This window comes from Kryptolebias marmoratus, linkage group LG22 (assembly GCF_001649575.2).
Source record: "Kryptolebias marmoratus isolate JLee-2015 linkage group LG22, ASM164957v2, whole genome shotgun sequence".
Classification (NCBI taxonomy): domain Eukaryota; kingdom Metazoa; phylum Chordata; class Actinopteri; order Cyprinodontiformes; family Rivulidae; genus Kryptolebias; species Kryptolebias marmoratus.
In genome coordinates this window covers 15,712,490-15,736,892 of record NC_051451.1, presented here as the reverse complement: position 1 = coordinate 15,736,892, position 24,403 = coordinate 15,712,490, and the positions used below count along the sequence as shown (strand labels likewise).

Here is a 24,403-nt window from a genome sequence, read left to right as displayed (position 1 = left end):
CAACTCCACCTCATTTTAAAATTTTTTATTATCCTGTCAACAGTGCACTGCTAGTTCTTTACTGTACGGCTAGATTGTTAGCTTCAAAGTTGAAGGAAGGGTAATTAAAAATTAGCATTTTTTAGTATGTCACAATAAGTACAACACAAGCTTAGATCTAAATGAGGGCGTGGCTCTTACCACATAAATGACACACTGACAGCTTATAAGCAGCATTTATTAATAAAAGAGGAAGTGAAAAGTCAGTGCAGCTGTGCACCAGTTCTTGTTGTTACTGCTCTCTCATCAGTATGGCTGTTCCTCTGAGGATTCTTCTTATTCTAACACTCATACCAGGTTAGTGACATCTGATTTTAATGAGATATTTAAACATAAAATGTATACATCAGAGACACTAAATGTATTGTTAAAAATATTGTGTACTTTTTACAGGAATCCACAGCATCAAGACAGTCAGACAAGTTTCTGTGAAGGCTGGAGCTCCAGTCACTATCCCCTGTCTCTATGAAGCAAAATACAGAGACAATGTGAAATATTTATGTAAAGGATATACATGGGCTTCCTGCTCATATGAAATAAAAACAAACACACCACAAAATTCACAAATCTATTCAATTTCGGATGACAAAACTCAAACAATCTTCACTGTGACTATAAAAGAGCTGGCTGACAAAAACACTTATTACTGGTGTATTGTGGAGATTGATGGTGGTGCTGATGTCAAAGAGTACTTTTACCTGTCAGAAACTACAGGTAAGATAAATTTTCTGTATCAAAAAAAAGAGACAACTGCTATTACTGCTTTTTTAGATGAAAAATATCTACACAAGTCATCAATTTTGCAGGAAAACAAAATTCTAACATTTTTGGAAGCTAAACTTATATGTCGAGTCAGGAGGGGTTCCAACAGCTGAAAAAGTAAAAGTGGAAACACTTATACAGATCTAAAATTTACAAGAAACATGTATTTTATAATTTTATTGTCAAAGCTTATATGAATTATGTGAAGACCGATGACTGTCAACAATTATATGTTCTGTGTTTTTGTTTCCCATCAAGGTGTGTATGTGGATAATCAGACAGTGACAGGATTTATTGGAGAAAACATCACCATAAACTGTCACTACACAATCTCTGGAGCCATGAAATGGTGTAAACTGAACAGCAACTGTGTGACAGGAACATCTGGATCAATAGATGGAACAAGAGTAACTCTGAAGGACAGAGCTGACAGATTCACAGTGACTCTGAGTGAACTGAGACCAGAGAGCAGTGGTTGGTATTACTGTGTCAAAGGAAACTTTCAGATGCCAGTACACCTAACTGTGACTGAAAAACCTATAGGTAAGAGATTACAGACTTCCTATGTAGTTTGCCATTTATTTGTCTGCAGAGGCCAAACGGTTCAAAACTCACAAAACGACACTGCACCGACGTCATCGTCAAGTATAAATGCCTACAGCGCTCGATCAGGTCTGCACGCCATGCGTGAAGCCCTGCAACTTTAACTGAGCCTTAATGCAGCAAGCGGTGCAGCTTTGTAGTTTAACAAAAACATTTTGTCTTCTTACATATATAAGGCGCTCCGGATTATAAGGTGCACTGTCGTTTTTTAAGATAATTGAAGGATTTTAAGTGCACCTTATAGTCCAGAAAATACTGTAGTTAATTTCACAGATCTCATACTAAAAATAGATGTGGTAGGAGCTGAGAGTCATTCTCAACACATACTTTGAACATGACATCTCGTGATATCACCTGAGATTGTGCATAATGTTATTTTTAAGGTTGACCAAATGTGCAATATGTATTCCTTCAAGGAATGCCAGGCTTTTAGTTTGGTTCATGCAATGTTAATTTTTTAAGGTAACAGAGAAAACTTCCCTTTTCTGTAACAAAAACACATATTTAGCAAAATTACATCAATTGTTTATGTTAAACTTAGGCCTTGAGAAGACTGAGAAGAGCTTTGATCAAAAAAAAGGATGTGGCTTTTACCCAGTAGCTAACACACTGATGGCTTACAAATAACAAAAAAAAACAAAAGAAACCGAAAAAAAACTAGAAGTGGGTCAGTGTTGTGGTGTAATAGTTCATGTTACTGTTACTGCTGTCTTTTTTGGCTGAGATCATATTATGCATTTTTATTATTTTCCTTTTGTCTTAATATTTGTTGCTGTTGTCATTTACAAAAATGTACACGTGTTAATTTAAATCTTTTTAAAACTAAAATGAAGAACGTAAAAATTGTGATATGAAGAATATGTATTTTAAAGACCCTTACTGTAAATGTTTATAGCTGTCTCTTTGTTCTTTTGTCTTTGTTTTCCCACAGAAATTTACAACATAAATGAAGTCAGTAATGTATCAGTGAAAGCTGGAGCTTCAGTCTCTGTTCCCTGTCTCTACGACTCAAAATACAGAAACAATGTGAAATATTTATGTGAAGCTGAATCACGGTCTTCCTGCTCATCTGCCACAAAGAAAAACGTACAAGAAATATCTCAGGAATATTCATTCTCTGAGAAGAACCATCAAACCATCTTCATTGTGACCATTAAAGAGCTGATTGTTAAAAACACTCATTACTGGTGTGCTGTGAAGACCGATAAAGCTTCTGATATTGGTCACTTATTTCACCTGTCAGTCACCAACAGTAAGAGTCTTCTCTGTATTATTCACACTTCAAATTCTTCCAGAGAAATAATGTTTAAAGAAAATTTATTTAGCTGACAAAAGGACCACTTGTAGTCTCTCATTATACAATTAAATGATGACTGTGTGACGTCTGATGATTATTAACAGTTTTATGTTCTTCTTTATTTGTTTCCCATTAAGGTCCACCCAGTCTGTATGTGGATAATCAGGAGGTGACAGGATTTATTGGAGAAAACATCACCATAAACTGTCACTACACAACCTCTGGAGAGATGAAATGGTGTAAACTGAACGGCACCTGTGTGACAGGAACATCTGGATCAATAGATGGAACAGGAGTAACTCTGAACACTAGCATCAATAATGTATTCAGTGTGACTCTGAGTGAACTGAGACCAGAGAGCAGTGGTTGGTATTACTGTGTCAAAGGAGACTTTCAGATGCCAGTACACCTAACTGTGACTGAAAAACCTACAGGTAAGAGATTACCTGTTTTAGGGAGGCTCAAGTATTTGGGGCAAAAATCTGTTTTGTTTTCTGCAAATATCAACCAATCCAATATCCTGAAACAGTGACAAGTACTGACATTTATCAGTTTTGTCCTGATTTGTTATATTTACTTTGCTTTGAAACAGATTAAATGAATTTAAGTTTAACTAGGAATTTATAAAAAGAAACGGTCCTTTTGGCCAGGTAGCCAGCTTATAGTTTTTGGCATCATAATAGTTTGGACAAGAAAAAAAAAGAAAACTTTAAAACAAATCTATTTCAAATCTTATTCTCCATACACACTTTGTATGTGAATGTTCATTATGCAGTTAGTTTTTTACATCATTAGGAATAAGTTTGATAATAATATAAGATAAGAATAAAAGAATTAAATGATATCAAAATGTTCAGATACTTTTAAAATCAACTATCTATATATTTTCATAGTGTTATAAAAACATGATCATTGGCTAACTGCTAAATTATTATTTTCAACATCAATGCAGGTTCAGAGTTTCAGTTAGGTCTCCCTACATTTTGAACCATTTGTAAGTCTTGTGATACAATCCTACTTGATAATAGGCTTTTTTTATGCAGGAACTGTCAAATGAACCAACTAATGTTAATGATATTATTTTCAGTTGTAGCCACAACTGGTACTGTTACAGAAAACGGAGCCTTTAACACCCAGGAGAAAACTATAACACATGCTGGAAATGAACAAAACAGGTCAGAAATCTTCAATATGCTGCACATAATATGTTTAATTCAAACAGTGTTTTATCTTCCTTTATTAGACTTACCTTACACTGTATCTGTATCTTATCTGTGTTTCAGATTGCCTCCAAACCTAACCAGCCTCATCATCCCTCTGAGTCTATTAATCGTCATTGTAGTCGTAGTCTTGTTCATCTGGTTTATAATAAAACACAGTAAGTCTTCCTGAACCTGCTTGTTTAATGAATTTGTGCATACATCTTTTATTTTCAGTTTAAATATAAGCTGATGTACATGATGACATTGATGAAGTAAAAGCTCTTTTCTTTGTACCAGAGCAGGCACCAGCAGATTCAACAACCACAGAATCGGTGAGTGACGCTCAAATGATGGAATAAAACTAAGATTATCTTAAGATGAGGAATGACAGAGCTATAGCTGTTTTAGTCAAACCTTGAAATTAATGTTATGCTCAAGTTTCAAGTTCAGGCAATTTTGTGAAGTGAAGTGAAGTGAGATTTATTTATATAGCACTTCTCAGCAACAAGGCGATCCAAAGTGTGAGATCTCAAGACAATCTGTTAGCAATTATATGATGGGTTGGGAGTAACTTTCAACAACTACTTCATCAAATTGTAGCTCAATATCTGCAAACTTGACAGAGTCCTCACCATTTTTTGTTTTTCCCTAATGTCTAGTACCCACCATCTTGAATTGAGATGGATCTAAAAGCCAATCAGTTGTAGATGTACACCCAATGATTACTTTCTGGGAGGTTTATAAAAAATCTGTCCAGGAGTTCATGAGATATTTTACTAAACAGACAGGGTTGACTCTATGATTTAATGTCTGCACAATGTGTAGCACTCAAACTTCAGTACTTCTACACACAAACTACACACTTCTCTGTGTTAGGGATGAGTCTCAGCTATTGCCATATCAAATTTTAGCTCAATGTCTTTGATTGACTTTGGTTAACTTTTAATCATTTTATGTTTACTAAGGTTAATTAGCTGTGGTGGTTATCTTGGATCTTATTACTTGTGCCAGAAACTTGATACAAAGATGACTGTACATCTTTGTGTCATCTTTGTGATAAAACACAATTGTATTATGATTTGTAACATTCTCTAACCCTAATGATGGATGTATTTATGAAGTTGCACAAAGCAAAGTTTGGTAAAGCACTTAAAGATGTGTTTTGTTTTTCTCGTTCTTCAGCCTGAGGAGGAGGTAACTTACTCTGATGTTAGCTTCAAGAAAAGAAAGGTGGCTCAGGTAAACCTAGCCTACAAACTGTCCAACAATTTAAGTGGATTCTTTTTTCTTGTCTCAGATCCAGTGCTGTTAACAAGTCTGTCAGTACTGTCTTTTTTTGTGTTCTCTCCCACACTTGTTTTTAACCACAGGGTTTGAACGCTGACATGGATGAAAACGTGACCTACAGCTGTGTGGTTAGAAAGCAGCAAAGTGTGAAAAGGGTAAATACTCTAAGCTCCACCACAGTGACTTTATTTTTTACTAGCTTGGAACTCAGTCATTTATTTTCTACTGTCTTTTTGATAGGGGCAAACTGCAATATTTGTATTATGGTAAATAATGCTTTAACCTCTATGCTCCTGTCTGCTTGTAAAAAGGAAATGAATAGGTTGCAAAAATAGGTGAAAAATATGCAGAAACTTGCATTTTAAACAAGAACAGTCAAATAAAACATTAATAACATTGTCATTTTAAGCAGTTTTTGTCATCAAATATTTATTTCAATGTAATTATTGTTACTGTGAGGAACTCTTATCAGTTTTGGTTTCTCTTTTCTAAATGCTGCGTTTGTTTCTCTTTCAACAGAGTGAAGACAATGTTACAGATCTTACATACAGCTCATTGACTTTCTAGAAGGAAACTATTTAAATGTTGCTTCTTCTGTTCTGCATCATTTACTCATCTTATTTGGTGATGAGTTCTAAAACCTTCTTCCTGTTTTTTTTTTCCTTTCTGTTTTTTGAACTGTTTCAAATTTTTATTTCAGCTTAGACACAAATCTTTTTAGTGAAAAACTGATTAATAGCCTTTAGTGCATTGATCTACATTCTGTACCACATTTTTAGTTTAATAGTTGTTTTATTTGTACTATTTATAGGAGACTTTGTTTTCATTATTTAGAAGCATTCAAAAAGTCAAAAGAAAATTTCTATACAAGTAAAACTGCCCTTTGTTTGAATGGATGTTTGCTTTTTCCTATTGCTTTAAATTTGAGCATATTGACAACAAAACATTTTTGTAAAAAATTTCAAAATAAATGAGAAAAAGAAAAGTAGTTCAATGATTTATTTATGTTTACACTTTAAGCTTTTTTATTATTTAACAGAAGAATATTACTACTCATGTAGTAAATCTAATGTTTCGAGTTCTTTGGATTTTTTTTACTTCAAGCTCAGGTCCTCTACCAGAGGCCTGGGAGCTTGAGGGCTTTACTCAGTATCTTAGCTGTTCCCAGGACTGCAGTCTTCTGGACAGAGATCTCTGAGGTTGTTCCTGGGATCTGTTGGAGCCACTCTTCCAGTTTGGGGGTCATAGCACCGAGTGCTCTGATGTCCACTGATACCACTGAGGCCTTGACTCTCTACAGCTTCTATTTCCTCTTTCAGCCCTTGGTATTTCTCAAGCTTCTCGTTCTCTTTCTTTATGGTGTTACAATCGATTGGGACTGCTACATCTACCACTACTGCTTTCTTATGTATCTTATGTATCACCACAATGTCTGGTTGGTTAGTCATCACCTGTTTGTCAGTCTGTATCTGGAAGTCCGACAGTAACAGCCCTGCCATCCTCCACCACCTTAGAAACCCTAAGCATATTGTGAGGAGTCTCAGCAGGGTATCTGACAGACAGTAATGCACAGATCAGGACATAATGATAATGTGTTTTAGTTTCTGAAAGTCTATCTCAACACATACTCTGAGCATGACATCCCGTAATATAACTTGATACTGATCATAATAATTTCAAGGTTTGATCAAAGTAGCTACAACTTTTTGATTTCTCAACATGAGATGATGCTAGGCAGTGGGTGATATGTGTTACTTCAAGAAATGCCAGGTTTTCAGTTTGGTTTGTGCAAAGATATGTTCATTTTATAGGTAAAAGAGAAACCCTTCTTTTTGTGTATCAGAAATACATATTTATGTAAAATAGATACATTGTTTTTGCCTTATTTGGATGAAAATAGTAATAGAAACTGTGATCAAAATTAGGGAAGTGGTGCTTAGTAAACAGCTAACACAATGACATCTCATTATTAGCATAAAAAAAAACTAAGAGTGAGTCATCGCTGGTCTGTGTTAGATATGATCTGAAAATGATGAAGTCTAAAGAATGGTAACCTACTTAAAGTCAACTTAATTTTAATTGGATCTTTTGCATTTGTTGTTTTCTTTTACAGAAAAAACAAAAACATTTTATAGAAACCTTTTGAATCTGCAAATAGAAATGACAATGTTATTTTTGTCAGGTGAGGTTACTGAGGCAAACCCAAATTGCAGACTCATCGTGAGATCCAAAAAACGAATTTATTTAAAATAAGAAAACAAAAACAAAAGGCCGACATGGCAGCAACGAAAAATTAAAAAACACAAACAAAGCAAAATACAGAGACAATGTGAAATATTTATGTAAAGGATATACATGGGCTTCCTGCTCATATGAAATAAAAACAAACACACCACAAAATTCACAAATCTATTCAATTTCGGATGACAAAACTCAAACAATCTTCACTGTGACTATAAAAGAGCTGGCTGACAAAAACACTTATTACTGGTGTATTGTGGAGATTGATGGTGGTGGTGATGTCGGAGAGAGATTTTACCTGTCAGGAACTACAGGTAAGACAATTCTTTGTATTCATAAAAACTACGGCTTTTATTACCTATTTATAAGAAAAAATGTCTACATATGGTATTAATTTTGCAGGAAAAATATTTTGTATTCTAAACTTATTGCTAGTAAAACTTGTGTGTGGTGTCAGGAGGTGTTCCAAAACCTGAATAAGTAAAAGAAGAAAAACAAATAAACAAGATTTTAAATTTACAAGAAACATGTATTTTATAATTTTATTGTCAAAGCTTATATGAATTATGTGAAGACCGATGACTGTCAACAATTATATGTTCTGTGTTTTTGTTTCCCATCAAGGTCCACCCAGTCTGTATGTGGATAATCAGACAGTGATAGGATTTATTGGAGAAAACATCACCATAAACTGTCACTACACAATCTCTGGAGCCATGAAATGGTGTAAACTGAACAGCAACTGTGTGACAGGAACATCTGGATCAATAGATGGAACAAGAATAACTCTGAACACGAGCATGAAAAATGTATTCAGTGTTACTCTGAGTGGACTGAGTCCAGAGAGCAGTGGTTGGTATTATTGTGTCAAAGGAAACTTTCAGATGCCAGTACACCTAACTGTGACTGAAAAACCTATAGGTAAGAGATTACAGACTTCCTATGTAGTTTGTCATTTATTTGTCTGCAGAGGTATATGGATCCAAGGCTGGTTTTGGCCCTAAAATGAATATCATCAAATGATCACAGTGTCCTTCATTTATCTGGAGTGTCCTGGTACACGCTGATTGCCTGCCACTGAAAAACAACAGCAGGAAATTATATTTCTGGCTGTCTGTTACCAAAACATCTCATGTACCACTGGCCAGTGTTTAATGGAACTTATAGAAAGTAATAATTGGATATGCATGTACAACTGATTTACTCTTGGAGTCGATCCAATTCAAGATGGCTGCCACAGCTACTCAACATTAGCCAGCACAAAAAATACTACAACCAACCCAGGTAATTTTACAGATCTCAAGCTAATAGTTGTTGCGGTAGTAGCTGAGAGTCATTCCCAACACATACTTTGAACATGACATCTCATGATATCACCTGAGATTGTGCAAAATGTTATTTTTAGGATTTCACCAAATAAGCAATATGCATTCCTTCAAGGAATGCTAGGCTTTTAGTTTGGTTCATGCAATGAAATGTTAGTTTTTTTAGGTAACAGAGAAAACTTTCCTTTTGTGTAATAAAACACATATTTAGCTAAATTACATCTATTGTTTATGTTAAACTTAGGCCTTTACCAAATCTAAATGAAAATACTGAGAAGAGCTTTGATCAAAATTAAGGATGTGGCTTTTACCCAACAGCTAACACACTGACAAAACTAGAAGTTGGTCAGTGTTATGGTGTAACATTTGCTCCTGCTGCTTAGTTTATTCGGCTGCAATCATATTAGACATTTTATTATTTCTCCTTTTGATTTAAATGTTTGTTTTAGTTTTTATTTGTAAAAATGTACAAGTGTGTCATTTCAATTTCTTTTCATAATATAATTCTGATATGGAACATATGTAGCTGATAATCACTGTTAATGTTTTTTGTTTTGTTTTGTTTTTTGGTGTTTTTTGTGTTTTTTGATGTTTACAACATAAATGAAGTCAGTAATGTATCAGTGAAAGCTGGAGCTTCAGTCTCTGTCCCAGTAGCAGCTCCTGAGCATACATTTTAGTGGGGTGGACATTAATTTCCTGAATTAATTACCTCACAAAAGTCACAACTGGTCTTACAGATAGGCTATATGTTGCTCAACATTTATTGTAATTTTATTTTTTTTTTTGCACAAAGTTGTTGCCTTTGTTCTCCCTTTTGCGGGTTGAGGTTGTGTCTCATAAAAAATCCGAGAAATTAATGCCTCCACACCAACCTCCACCCGAAATGAGAGTATTTTTAACTTTAACTGGATTAAACTAAACAGACAGACAGGCAGGTACACGGCTTTCTGAATTGGTTTTATAATTTTATTTGAAGTAATGTTTTTGCAGCAATACTTGTGAATTCATTTTTAAAAGTAAAACTAAAACACTGAGTCTGGCATATATATTCACTAATTTGATTACAGCACAAACCAGGGCTTTCTGATGACAGAAATCAAACCATCTTCGGTGTGACAATGAGAACTTTGTTGTGATTCAAATCATACAGCTCTACATGCAAATTTAAATGAGATGTTGTTGCATTTCTCCACAGTAGCTTCTGTTCACCTGAAGAGTTTCATGATCTGTCTGAGTGTGTTGATCCTGTTTGGTTTTGTGGTCCTGGTAGTTTTGGGAACATTGAGTAAGTCTGAGGTTTACATGTACCTCTGTTCAACTTCAGTGTTTTAAAATTTAGATTTAAATGATTGTACTATATATGTTAAATAACTGACAACAGATTTTGTTCCCCTTCATAGAATATGTCAAAAAGATTTAACAACTCAAAATGGGTAAGTGTTGCTCAAAGGAACAGACCTTAGCTCAGATGTTTCTTTGTTTTTGTGAAATGTTTCAAACAGGATTTATCTACATAAATATGTTTCACTCTTTCCTCACATGCTGGTCTTTGCGTTCAATATTTCAAAGCTGCCTGCCTCCAATAACTCATTGCCTGCCTCAGTCAGTCATTGCCCTGTTGTGACGTCCTCACACACTCGCCAGCACTGTCCCCAGGATTAAAAGAACCCCACCTCAGGATCTCACAGCTCTTTCGAACTTTGAAAAGGTTAGTGGCTTTATTTATGAGTTCTATCCATCTGGCTCTTCAGCAGTCACTAACCTGTCTTCTCCATTTCAGAGGTTCCTGATCCAGCTGCTGGTGTATCCCTGTGTTCCACCTGTTATTTAAATAAATTCACTAACATTACCTCCTGGTGTTATGGGTTCTGTCCAAGTGCATTACAGCTTCAGTGTTTTACCCAAGGATGATCCAACATAGTGGAAACTTTGGAAAAATTGATTATTTAGTTCCTTTTCGTTTGGCAGTATCTCTCCCACTTCAGCTAATTTGTGTGGGACCAAGAAATGCATAAAACAATACTGTGTAAAAATAATGAAGACAAGCAATTAAAAAGAAAGAAAGAAATGAATAGAAAAATGTATTTTATTTCAGAGCTAAATGCAATATCAGCTTTTAAAATGAACTAAAATAAGCAGGGGCGTTAACAAAGTAAATACAAATTAAATACAAATCTATGATCTAAAGTGTAGCAGTTAATAAAAATGTAACAATTTATTTCAAATAAATTCTCTTAAAAGCCAGATTAAAAAAGGTCACGCTTGATGCTGCTTTAAACAAATAAACCTGACTTCTGACGGAGGAAAAGGGTAACAGAACAGAGAGATCAGGTCACAAAGAACTCACAATGTTCTCACTCTTTGTTTTCACCCTTTGCCAGACTCTCTTTAGGAGACACTGGTGACTGTAAAGGGTTAATAATGAGGAAGTAACTCAGACTGAGGTACAATGACTGAAACTAGATTAGGACTCATACACTGACATCTGCTGGAGAAAAAATGAGATCTTCCGTTGTTCTTCGTCTCATATTCACTGGACCTGTGGGAAATGAGCCTTAAGGGGATGTGTCACTAAAGTTAATAATGATATTGTGTCTGTTTACATTCATGTTTTATAAAAAAAATTAAAAATAAAATGGGAAAGAAATGTTAGCTTTAACATATGAACTTTATTGTGACACATTGCATTTGAAGGCATCACTGAATTTCTTGGTCATTTTTTAGGAATTCACTGTGGAATTCAAACAGTGATGGAAGTGCCAGTCAAGGCTGGAGGCTCCGTCTCCATCCCTTGTCTCTACGAGCAGAAATACAAAAACATTGTAAAGTACTTGTGTAAAGGGAAAAAATGGCGGCCTTGCAAAAATGTGATTGAAACAAAGCAAACAATTGTCTCTAAAAACTTTTTCATTTCTGATGACACAAAGCAAAGTGTCTTCACTGTGACAATACATGAGCTGACAGACGAGGAGGACTATTTCTGGTGTGCAGTTGAGAAAAGTCAGAGGGATGCGAAGTGTCTTCAAATGGTGGACGTTCTTCTGGGTATTCATAATTGCAGCAGCAATGTAATGATCAAAGAAATGGCTTTACAGACATAAGTTATTCTTGAACAGTGAGAGTTTATTCAAAATAACAGAGTCTGTGCCGAATCAAGATTTTTGGCCCAATCAGTGAAATCCCTCCATCTAAATTAGGGCGTGGCTCTTACCACGTAAATGACACACTGACACCTTACAGGCAGCATTTATCAATAAAAGAGGAAGTGAAAAGTCAGTGCAGCTGTGCACCAGTTCTTGTTGTTACTGCTCTCTCATCAGTATGGCTGTTCCTCTGAGGATTCTTCTTATTCTAGCACTCATAACAGGTTAGTGACATCTGAGTTTAATGAGATTTTGAAAGAAATAATGTACAAGTCACTAATTGCATTCTTGAAATATTGTGTTCTTTTCACAGGAATCCACAGCATCAAGACAGTCAGACAAGTTTCTGTGAAGGCTGGAGCTCCAGTCACTATCCCCTGTCTCTATGAAGCAAAATACAGAAACAATGTGAAATATTTATGTAAAGGATATACATGGGCTTCCTGCTCATATGAAATAAAAACAAACACACCACAAAATTCACAAAAGTATTCAATTTCGGATGACAAAACTCAAACAATCTTCACTGTGACTATACAAGAGCTGGCTGACAAAAACACTTTTTACTGGTGTTTTGTGGAGCTTGAACTTGGTGCTGACGTCGGAGAGCAATTTTACTTGTCAGAAACTGCAGGTAAGACAATTTTTTGTCATAGTAAAAGTTACTGCTTATAGGCCTACTAAATATTTCTAAGAAAAATGCCTACACAAGACATACATTTTGCAGGCAAAGTTTTATTGTATTACAAAATTATTGACAGTAAAACTTATTCAGGAGGTGTTTCTGGCTGTGCCCGGTATTGGCCCTTAATCACCTTGTTATTTGCCACTGGCCTAAAATGAATCTCATCAAACGACCACAGTGTCCTTCATTTATCTGGAGTGTCCTGGTACATTCTGATTGCCTGCCACTGAAAAACAACAGCAGAAAATTATATTTCTGGCTGTCTGTTACCAAAACATCTCTGGCCAGAGTTTAAAGACACTTATAGAAAGTAATAATTGGATATGCATGTACAACTGATTTACTCTTGGAGTCGATCCAATTCAAGATGGCTGCCACAGCTTTTCCACATTAGCCAGAGCAAAAATGGCTACAACCAACCCAGGTAATTTTACAGATCTCAAGCTAAAATATGTTGCGGTAGTAGCTGAGAGTCATTCCCAACACATACTTTGAACATGACATCTCATGATATCACCTGAGATTGTGCATAATGTTATTTTTAGGATTTGACCAAATATGTAATATGCATTCCTTCAAGGAATGCTAGGCTTTTAGTTTGGTTCATGCAATGTTATTTTTTAAGCAACTGAGAAAACCTCTCTTTTCTGAAATAAAAACACATATTTAGCCAAATTACATCCATTGTTTGTGTTAGACTTAGGCCTTTACCAAATCTAAATAAAAATACTGAGAAGAGCTTTGATCAAAATCAAAGATGTGGCTTTTACCCAATATCTAACACACTGACAAAACTAGAAGTTGGTCAGTGTTATGGTGTACCATTTGCTCCTGCTGCTTAGTTTATTCGGCTGCAATAATATTAGACGTTTTATCATTTTCCTCTTGTTTAACTGCTTGTTGTTATTTGCAAAAATGTTTGTGTCATCTTAAAAAATGAAAATGAAAATGGTAAAATTGTGATATGAAATACAGGTATCTTAAAGACACTTTCTTTAAATGTTTATAGCTGTCTTTTTGTTCTTTTGTCTTTGTTTTCCCACCGAAATTTACAACATAAATGAAGTCAGTAATGTATCAGTGAAAGCTGGAGCTTCAGTCTCTGTTCCCTGTCTCTACGACTCATAATACAGAAACAATGTGAAATATTTATGTGAAGCTGAATCACGGTCTTTCTGCTTATCTGCCAAAACGAAAAACATACAACAAATACCTCAAGAATATTCAGTCTCTGAGAAGAACCAACAAACAATCTTCACTGTGACCATTAAGGAGCTGACTGTTAAAAACACTCATTACTGGTGTGCTGTGAAGACCGATAAAGCTTCTGATATTGGTCACTTATTTCACCTGTCAGTCACCAACAGTAATGGTCTTCTTTTTAATATGCACACTTCAAATTCTTTCAAAGAAAGAAAGTTAAAGAAAAGTCATTTTAATGATAAAAAGAGAACTTGTAATCTCTCATATTAAAGTCAGTCAAAGCAAATGAGAGTATGTGACGTCTGATGATTATTAACAGTTTTATCTTCAGTGATGGAGCTATTTATTCTTTATTTTTTATTATTTTGAATTTTGTTAAAATTTATTCTTAGTTTACTTTATATTTTGGGGTTATTTATAAGGTTTATTTGTAGGTTATTATTGTTTATTTTACATATTTTTTCTCTTTTTGTTGAGTTTTCTAAGTTAGACAGGAAGAGCTGTGGGGCCATTTATTATAAATATAGTGACTTGTATAGGACCAGCATACACTGGGGTTGGGATCAGAGCAGGAGAAGCAGCATGGAAACAGTGGAAAAACTTGATGATTGTTATTGCTTGCCAAACAGGAAAAATAAACCATAACAAATGCAACCTTCAAGTTTTGGACATTGGACTTCCTTTGCCTGCATAAGAGGAAACATCACCACAGTGCAGCAGTGGCACATGGATTGAATTTGTAATAGTATTTTTGGTTTGACAGACAATCGCCACTACATTCAGCATTATTTGTTTTCTCCCATTAAGGTCCACCCAGTCTGTATGTGGATAATCAGGAGGTGACAGGATTTATTGAAGAAAACATCACCATAAACTGCAACTACAACTCCTCTGGAGAGATGAAATGGTGTAAGATGGGAAGCAACTGTGTGACAAACCAATCTGGATTAATAGATGGAACAAGAGTAACTCTGAACACTAGCATCAATAATGTATTCAGTGTGACTCTGAGTGAACTGAGACAAGAGAGCAGTGGTTGGTATTACTGTGTCAAAGGAGACTTTCAGATGCCAGTACACCTAACTGTGACTGAAAAACCTACAGGTAAGAGATTACAAATGCTTGATAAAATGATTAACATGAACCAGTCTCAGTAACAACATTTATCAGGTGTGTCCTAGTTCTGTCATGGGAACTGAGTCGAAATAGACAAAAATAGAAAATGATTTTGTCATTTTTTACAGTAAAACTTTTGTCCTACAGAGTCCTACATGCCTAAAATAAAGTGTTGAAAATGTTGTTTGAATAATTTGTTTAAAACACACACCTTTATATTATACTTTAAAGGTTTTTTATTACACTTTTGTAAAAATAAAAGTGTTCTCTTAAAATGATATAGTCTGGTGAAAGCTGAACTACTTAATAACTCTTTACTTTTTATATCTTATGCATTGATTGTTTTCTTTACAGTAAAGCAAAAAATCTTTCATACAAACGGCTCATTTAACTGGTCTGAGAACTTTATTGTGATTCAAACCATACGGCTCTACATGCAAATTTAAATGAGATGTTGTTGCATTTCTCCACAGTAGCTTCTGTTCACCTGAAGAGTTTCATGATCCGTCTGAGTCTGTTGATCCTGTTTGGTTTTGTGGTCCTGGTAGTTTTGGGAACATTGAGTAAGTCTGAGGTTTACATGTACCTCTGTTCAACATCAGTGTTTTAAATTTTAGATTTAAATGATTGTACTTAATATGTTGAATAATTGACAACAACTTTTTTTCCCCTTTCATAGAATATGTCAAAAAGATTTAACAACTCAAAATGGGTAAGTGTTGCTCAAAGAAAGAGACCTTAGCTCAGATGTTTCTTTGCATTTGTGAAATGTTTTAATGAATGTTTCAAACAGGATTTATCTACATAAAAATATTTCACTTTTAACTCACATGCTGGTCTTTGTGTTCAGTATTTCATCCTACAGATTGTGTGTTGTGACTTTATCTGTAGGAGTTTTTGAAGTTGTATAAAATGTGTTAAAGTTTTCAGATACTGACTTTAACTCATCTGTTAGCTTCTCAGTCTTTGGTTCTTCTTTCTAATCATCATATTTTCTCTTTCTAATCATCATATTTTCTCTCTTTAAATAGGATGAGGGAAACTTAAAGAATGTAGCAGAAAGAGCAGCAACTTATCAGCATCAAAATGCTTTACTTTTATATATTAAGTTTTTTTTTCTGTTACTGCCTTTTGTCTGACTTCCTTTTTTTATGCATTAGAATACTTATGAGCATTCAATTCAATAGATAATATTGAAATGTGCTTTTCCTTTATATTTTACACTTTCTACAGGACTTTTATATTCTCACTGATACACCAGTGGGCATATTAGGGGGTTCTGTTATGATTTTGGCCCATCTGCCTGCTCCTGTCTGTTTCCCCCACCCTACAATCAGAACATTGGATGCACCTGCCTGCAGCAAAATCCCTCATGTCATGTACCTGCTCAGTTGCCTACATGCACTGCTCTCCAGCAGCCAGATGATCATCATAATCATCATATTTTCTCTATTTCAACAGGATGAAGCAAACAAAAAGGGTGTAGCACACAGAGCAGCTACTTACCATGAGAAAAAGTGTTAATCCTTTATATCTGAAGCTTTTCGTTTCTGTTACTTCCTTTTGTCTGGCTTCCTCTTATTCTGCCTTTCTGAACTATTTCTTAAGGTCATTCTTGCATAAAAATGTAAAACAGTTCAGTGAAACAAGAACTCATTTGTCTTTAAAGTCTTTGACAACATTTTCTTAGAATATGCATAAGCATTCAGTTTACTGAGGAATAAAATTAAAACATGCCTTCATGCAGTGCTTTTCTCTTATATATTTTAAACTTTCTACAGCACTTTTAAATCTCACTGATACACCAGTGGGCATATTGGGGGGATTCAGTGTTTTGCCCAAGGATGCTTCAAGATGCTGCAGGAGCTGGGATTGAACACTTGATCCTCTCAGTGTGTGTACTATTATTTCTTTTTATTGTTTTTTGTGGCTCTAAGTTAGTTTGTAGAGAACAGAATGTCTAAATTTCAAGTGTAAAATGATTAATTTGTGATGTGTACTTATTGTAAATATTTTGTAAAAATAACTTGATTGAAAGAGAGCTTTTTGATTTTTCAAGTTTCATAGGAATTTAGGTTGTTCCCAAATCAAATTAAAAAGTAAAAATAAAAATGTCTTACAGAAAAATAAAATCCTATTAACATTTATGCAGAACAGAACAGATATTTCAAATAATGTCTAAAAATAAAATTACAATGAACATTGTAAGAAAAATAGAGCACATAACCCCGGTTTTAAAGTCCCTACACTGGCTCCCTGTAGCTCAGAGAATAGACTTTAAAATTCTTCTATTAGTTTATAAATCACTGAACGGTCTAGCACCACAATACATCAGAGACTTACTATCGTCGTATCAACCCTCCAGAACACTCAGGTCTTCTGGTTCTGGTCTACTTTGTATCCCCAGAACCAGAACCAAACATGGAGAAGCAGCTTTCAGTTTCTATGCACCATCAATCTGGAACAAACTCCCAGAAAACTGCAAAACAGCCAAAACACTAAATTCCTTTAAATCAAGGCTGAAAACTCACCTGTTTAGAGCTGCCTTTGATTAGTAGTCTGCAAACAAATTCAGGTGAAAAGCTGCTCTGAACCAAATGTCTTATTACATATTGACCATCTCCTTATGATTATCAAGTGTATCTGCTCGATGATTTTTATGATTTTATGTGATAATTCTAATGTTCTGTTGATTTACTGTGTGATGTGTTTGATTACTGTAATGATGTTTTTGATTGTTGCAATGATTCTACTGATGTTTTATGATGTAAAGCACTTTGAATGCTTTGCTGCTGAAATGTGTTGTACAAATAAATTTTTACTTACTTACTTACTATATATTCTAAGAAAATAAGAATGTTACACTTGCAAAGATGTCTCATATGAACAAATGTTTTAATACAAGATAACGTTTTATAAGATTTTACTGCACAATAAAGTTTTTATTTGTGGAAATTATGGATAAAAATGTATCATTTCATATAAATCAGTGTGTCTTAACGTGTTGTTTACATAACTTATTTTGTATATCAGTCAGTCAAATAAGTACCATTCTTCTGGCAACTGCCAAAACCAGACTGATCCATCTGATTTTCAGACAGAGAAGCATGATTCATCCCTCCAGAGAACCCGTCTTCACTGCCGTAGAGTCCAGTGGCGTCATGCTTTACATCACTGCATCTGACATTTTGTCAGGTTTGGCGAACCAAATATACAAACTCATTCTGACTCTGAGGGCTCCTACAGAAAACCAATTTATTTAAAATAAGAAAACAGAAACAAAAGGCTGATGTGGCAGCAACAGAAAACTAAATGACAAAGACTTACAAACAAAATCCAGACTGGAGGCAATATGAGAGGCGAGACATGAGGGAAACTGGACAGCACATCAGAGTGACAACGAACCAGTGAGGAAGTGAGGGAGATGACCAGGTTTTAAAAACGGAAGAGAATTTGGAGAAGTGGGCACAGGTGAGTGATTACTTCGGACAGGTGATTGGCTGAGGACAAGTAAGTGATGACAGGAATACAAAAGACACAAGGAGCAAAAACTATTCAAAGACAAAACTAAACATGAAGACAACCAATTAACAAATTAAAAGAAACAATAAACCCAATCAATGCAAAAGAAACTTAAAGAATAACTCAAACAAAACCCAAATTCTGACAGAAATCCCTCCTCAAGCGACGGCTCCTGACGACCCAAAACAAAAATACCTAACTCGGGAGGGTGGTGGGGTGGGGCAGAGAGGAGGATTTGAACTGGGCCCCTGTGGCTTCAATGCCAGTCGGGTGCCCCTGATTGAGGACCTCTCCTCTTCTCTTTGGAGCCTCTCTGATTGTTCCTGACAGCTTCTTGAGACAAAAGCAGACTCATCCATCTGAGTTCCAAATCCTGACATATTAAACTTTGCACTTTGGTTATGTAAAGGTTGAATGCAGCTGCTCAGCCATGGAAACCCATTCCATGAAGCTCTCTACACACTGTTCTTGAGCTAATCTGAAGGCCACATGAAGTTTGGAGGTCTGTAGCTATTGACTCTGGAGGATGTTAGTGACCTCTGTGCACTATGAGCCGCAGCATCCTCTGAGCCTGCTCTGTGATTTTACATGGCCTACCACTTTGTGGTCGAGTTGCTGTCGTTCCCAATCTCTTCCACTTTGTTACAATACCACCAACAGTTGACTGTCGAATTTTTATTAGTGAGGAAATTTCCAGACTGGACATGTTTCAGGTGGCATCCTATCATGATACCACGCTGGAATTCACTGAGCTCCTGAGAGCGACCCATTCTTTCACAAATCTTTGTAGAAGACGTCTGCATGCCTAGGTGCTTGATTTTATACACCTGTGGTCAAGGAAGTGATGTGAACACCTGAATTCAGTGATTTGGGTGGGTGAGTTAAGACTTCTGGCATTTTAGTGTAGCTGATAAAGCTTCAAATTATGTCAGATATTTAAAACCTCTACATACATTAGATTCTACAGATTTTCTATGTTTGTCACCCATTTTGAGAAGGTTGAGATTCCAAATGAGATTAGGTTTTAAAATAATGCTTGGGTTATAAAAGCCAAACTTATTGTTAAAGGTAGCACAAAAAACTATTAAAAAACCATAACTTAAACTCCACCTCTTTTTTTTATTTTATTGTTTTTGTCATACTGTCAACAGCACACTCTTTCTAGTTGTTGTTGTTTTTTTTTTTTTTGTATATCTACATTGTTTGTTCAAAAGTTAAAGGCAGGGTGAGTAAAATTAGAATATTTTAGTATGCCATAATAGTTATAACAGGAGCTTAGATCTAAATTAGGTGGGCGTGGCTCTTACCACATAAATGACACACTGACAGCTCACAAGCAGCATTTATCAATAAAAGAGGAAGTGAAAAGTCAGTGCAGCTGTGCACCAGTTCTTGTTGTTACTGCTCTCTCATCAGTATGGCTGTTCCTCTGAGGATTCTTCTTATTCTAACACTCATACCAGGTTAGTGACATCTGATTTTAATGAGATATTTAAACATAAAATGTATACATCAGAGACACTAAATGTATTGTTAAAAATATTGTGTACTTTTTACAGGAATCCACAGCATCAAGACAGTCAGACAAGTTTCTGTGAAGGCTGGAGCTCCAGTCACTATCCCCTGTCTCTATGAAGCAAAATACAGAGACAATGTGAAATATTTATGTAAAGGATATACATGGGCTTCCTGCTCATATGAAATAAAAACAAACACACCACAAAATTCACAAATCTATTCAATTTCGGATGACAAAACTCAAACAATCTTCACTGTGACTATAAAAGAGCTGGCTGACAAAAACACTTATTACTGGTGTATTGTGGAGATTGATGGTGGTGGTGATGTCGGAGAGAGATTTTACCTGTCAGGAACTACAGGTAAGACAATTCTTTGTATTCATAAAAACTACGGCTTTTATTACCTATTTATAAGAAAAAATGTCTACATATGGTATTAATTTTGCAGGAAAAATATTTTGTATTCTAAACTTATTGCTAGTAAAACTTGTGTGTGGTGTCAGGAGGTGTTCCAAAACCTGAATAAGTAAAAGAAGAAAAACAAATAAACAAGATTTTAAATTTACAAGAAACATGTATTTTATAATTTTATTGTCAAAGCTTATATGAATTATGTGAAGACCGATGACTGTCAACAATTATATGTTCTGTGTTTTTGTTTCCCATCAAGGTCCACCCAGTCTGTATGTGGATAATCAGACAGTGATAGGATTTATTGGAGAAAACATCACCATAAACTGTCACTACACAATCTCTGGAGCCATGAAATGGTGTAAACTGAACAGCAACTGTGTGACAGGAACATCTGGATCAATAGATGGAACAAGAATAACTCTGAACACGAGCATGAAAAATGTATTCAGTGTTACTCTGAGTGGACTGAGTCCAGAGAGCAGTGGTTGGTATTATTGTGTCAAAGGAAACTTTCAGATGCCAGTACACCTAACTGTGACTGAAAAACCTACAGGTAAGAGATTACAGACTTTTGGTGTATATTACCTCAAATTATAGGTGACTCTGACCCTAACCCAAATTCAGTGTTTTAAAACCATTCAATTAGTTTTCAGAACTGTTTTGTTGACATGAAGGAAAAGAGTGCATATAAAAACGAACTGCACTTCTGCTGATCAAATTAATATCTTCAACCTGAGTATTGGTACAAACTTTTACAGTCAGTTTGTCAAAGTTCAGTGCTTGAGAATATTGTGATTTTCTGAAACCAGGCTTTAATCGTCATTTTACATACTTTTTTTTTACTCTTGTAGGCACAGTACAAACTTCCACAAATAATGAATCAGATACCACAGCTGTTGATGAACAAAGAAGGTCAGAAATCGCTCATTTGCTGCAGTCTTTTAACTGTATTTTGACATGTAAAGACATCATCATCACTTAAATTTAATTTTCTTTAATCAATCTGTGTGTTACAGTTCAGTTGACATAAACAGCCTCATCATCCCCCTGAGCTTGCTGATCTTGGTTGTAATTGTAGCTTTGTTTGTCTGGTTTATACTGAAATGCAGTAAGTCTAACTCAAGTTGAAGCTCGTTTGTGACTATGTGTAATTTTAGTTTATTTTACTTTTCTTGTTTACATCATCACACTGTGGAAATAACCACTGTTCTTTTTTTCTTTTCTTTTTTTTAAATAGAGCAAGCTAAAGCAGACTCGCCTTCCTCAAAATCGGTAAGTGATGCTAAACTAAACGGAAAAGCACTTGTGTAAAATGTTCCAACAATAACTTCCTTAAAACAAAAGACTTCATCTATAAAACTTGCTTCCCTCTTTACTATAGGTTTACCAATTGATTAATATGTCTACAAAAAAAGAATGGGTTTAGTGACATTCCTCATTGTTAAAGATGTGTGTGTGTTTTAAAAGTGCATGCATCAAAGTCTGCTAAAGCCCTTATGTTTTTTTGTTGTGCTCACTAACAGACGGAGGAGGCAGTAACGTACTCTGATGTTACCTTCAAGACAAAGAAACCAGCTCAGGTAAACCGAACATGCGTTCTAAAGTGAAACCAGCAACTCCACCTGACTTTTACTGTCTTTCCCTAAGTGTAGCAGAACCTAAACTACAGCAAATGTATATTTCTCAAAACTGTTTTCAACCACAGACTGTTGAGACTGATGTGGATGTGACCTACAGCTCTGTGACGACAGCAAAGCAACAAAGTCTGAGAAGGGTAACCCAAGAGACACCATTTTGGTTTTCATCAGCTGTTTATAATGCTTCCAATTCAACTCATTTTTTAAATTTTTGGATCAAATACGAAAGGAACCTGTCCTCATTTGAGAACNCCGTCTTTGTTTTCCATTTTTCATGTTGCGTCCGCTTGTTTTTCAACAGAGTGAAGCAAAAGATATGGATGTCACTTACGCCGCAATGATTCATCACAAGAGAAACGCTGAGCCGTCCGTGTGAGGGTGTGAAACACTGACTTGCAGGTTGTAACATTTGTCATAGCCCTTGAAAGTTGTTGTTGTTTTTTTGTTGTTTTTTTTATTATTATTTATAAGCACTCATGGATTATTTAAATATTCTAAAACCTATTTAAAGTTATGTCAAGTTGCTCTGTGTGTATTAAATGTTTTTGTGGTTTTATAGATATAAATGTAAAACTGATTGTAAAATGTCTGTATGAGTGTCATCAGTAACTTCTTATTTGATGCATTTTAAGCTCTGCACAAAACTTTTTTTTTGTTTGTTTGTTTTTTGTAAAGTTGACTGTTTTATTGCAAAGGTGAGGTTGTCATTATAACAATGTAAGATATTGATCGTAACATTAAAGCTATCCTAAGATGATTTAGGGTGTGATTTGCTGCTTTTTTAAACATAGGCTATTTGGGACCGGTGCCTTTGCTTAGATGGAAACTAAAATTTGTGGTTCCGTATTTGGATAAACACCCGCAGGCTGGGTCACATCTCAGCTTTTGCAGATTGTACGGCACCTCTTGAGTAACCTGGCTAAGAAGCAAAACGTGCAAATTGCATCACAACTGAAGCAGAGTTCATAAACTTGAAAAACAGGAACTGTTGCACAATTTGGCTGTTTGGTCCGTAACGTATGACCAAAAAAAAACCTCTCAGTTACAATGTTTGTGTGACTTACCGGAAAGATTATAACAGATAATGAGATCTGTCTTTGTATACTTTACCCAAGCAGCTATATTTCTTCTTTACCTTTGAAAACAAATTCAAAATCATTGTTTGTATAAAGAATTTGATTTAATAAAAAGAAAAACATCCTTTGGTGAGCCAAAATGCTTTAATACAAAGCTAACTGCCATTTTCTTCTATGTCTGTTTAAGTAGCATTCAGTCTATGTGTGCATCGACTACATGTATGGTTACAATACAGCAGCTCTGCAGAAACTGGCGTGACCCTGTCTGGGCAACCAAGTTTAGAAACCACCATCCTGATCAACAGGTAAAACTAGAACCACTGATTTGATGTCAAACAAATTTGACTGATCAGATACAGTTGTAATCTAAAATTAAGGTTATTATTATTATTTTAAGCGTTTTGTGTTTATAACAAGATTATGGTAAAAGAGACACCAAACCACATCTGAGTATAAGCAAGAAGATTTAGAAATTTAAGTCTAGTTTGCAAAGGATTTAGTCTTAATGAGTTACTCTAATGATTAAAAAAAATTAAAAAATCTCACCTCAAGTGTAGTAACTACTGCAGTAATTGTCAAATCACTATAGTGTGTAGAGACCAAATTATAAAATCCAGGTGGATTTTAATTACGAAATAAAAAAAAGTGTGACATCTTGTTGAATTATTACAGACGCATGTTTTCACAAAACGTGAAAAACCGTTTAAACCTCAACATGTACTGATGCAAATCAGTCAATAGATAAAGTGAAACTGCAGACATAAGAAGTGAAATGAGGATGGGAACACCACACCACATATCCCAAGAGTTCTGCTATTTTAGAACAGGGTTATTATTAAAGGCTATTACTGCCACTGAACGAGAACATGTGAATGATAAACTCTGCATTTTTGAGGGTTTCATTTCACTTTGTGTAAACCAGTCATTGCAACACTGTGGAGTCTGTAACCCAATCATTCTCACCAGGGTTCCTCATTTAGGTGTATGAGGCTGAAATAACCTTCTGTCCCCCATTATTAAACTGATACTATGATCAGACATATAGCACATTTAAAAATATAAACATTGATATTTAAAGTACATATAGAGAAGAAAACCTTTACAATCCATGGCATCTTTGAACATTGAAGTTCCCATTTTTGAGAATAAAATGGAAATGTCATTTTATGCATTCCATTCATTGTTTATTTTTTTTTTTATTTTATTTTTTTTACTTTATTACTCAACCAGTTAGAAAACTGAAGAAAATAAATCGTAATTGGGCATTTAATAATCTATGCACAACTACTCTAAAAGCATTTATTCTATTAGCGAAATATCTCTTGAAC

The 24,403-nt window shown here is 35.1% G+C and overlaps 3 protein-coding genes across 4 annotated transcripts; all 3 read left to right on the top strand.

The window, feature by feature from the left end:
- Positions 1-230: 230 nt before the first annotated feature.
- On the top strand, positions 231-6,159 carry LOC108243399. Of its 2 annotated transcripts, XM_017428790.3 has the most exons (11): positions 231-336; positions 433-753; positions 1,060-1,344; positions 2,336-2,656; positions 2,839-3,135; positions 3,789-3,876; positions 3,985-4,079; positions 4,201-4,235; positions 5,086-5,142; positions 5,274-5,345; positions 5,710-6,159. In XM_017428790.3, the coding sequence occupies exons 1-11, from the start codon at positions 291-293 to the stop codon at positions 5,755-5,757; spliced, it is 1,665 nt and encodes a 554-aa protein (XP_017284279.1). In that variant the 5' UTR covers positions 231-290; the 3' UTR covers positions 5,758-6,159. The 2 variants fall into 2 exon arrangements, with proteins under 2 accessions (XP_017284279.1, XP_037829306.1); XM_037973378.1 differs by lacking the exon at positions 2,336-2,656.
- Positions 6,160-12,057: 5,898 nt separating this feature from the next.
- LOC108243394 (CMRF35-like molecule 8) lies at positions 12,058-17,159 on the top strand. Its single transcript, XM_037973379.1, has 4 exons — positions 12,058-12,126; positions 12,216-12,536; positions 14,598-14,894; positions 15,380-17,159. The coding sequence occupies exons 1-4, from the start codon at positions 12,081-12,083 to the stop codon at positions 15,514-15,516; spliced, it is 801 nt and encodes a 266-aa protein (XP_037829307.1). The 5' UTR covers positions 12,058-12,080; the 3' UTR covers positions 15,517-17,159.
- Positions 17,160-19,760: 2,601 nt separating this feature from the next.
- On the top strand, positions 19,761-22,756 carry LOC108243839 (T-cell immunoglobulin and mucin domain-containing protein 4). The gene is made up of 9 exons (XM_017429534.3): positions 19,761-19,891; positions 19,988-20,308; positions 20,619-20,915; positions 21,214-21,274; positions 21,379-21,470; positions 21,600-21,634; positions 21,886-21,942; positions 22,068-22,136; positions 22,301-22,756. Exons 1-9 carry the CDS (start codon positions 19,846-19,848, stop codon positions 22,373-22,375), a joined length of 1,053 nt encoding a protein of 350 aa, XP_017285023.1. The 5' UTR covers positions 19,761-19,845; the 3' UTR covers positions 22,376-22,756.
- The last annotated feature ends 1,647 nt before the right edge of the window (positions 22,757-24,403 follow it).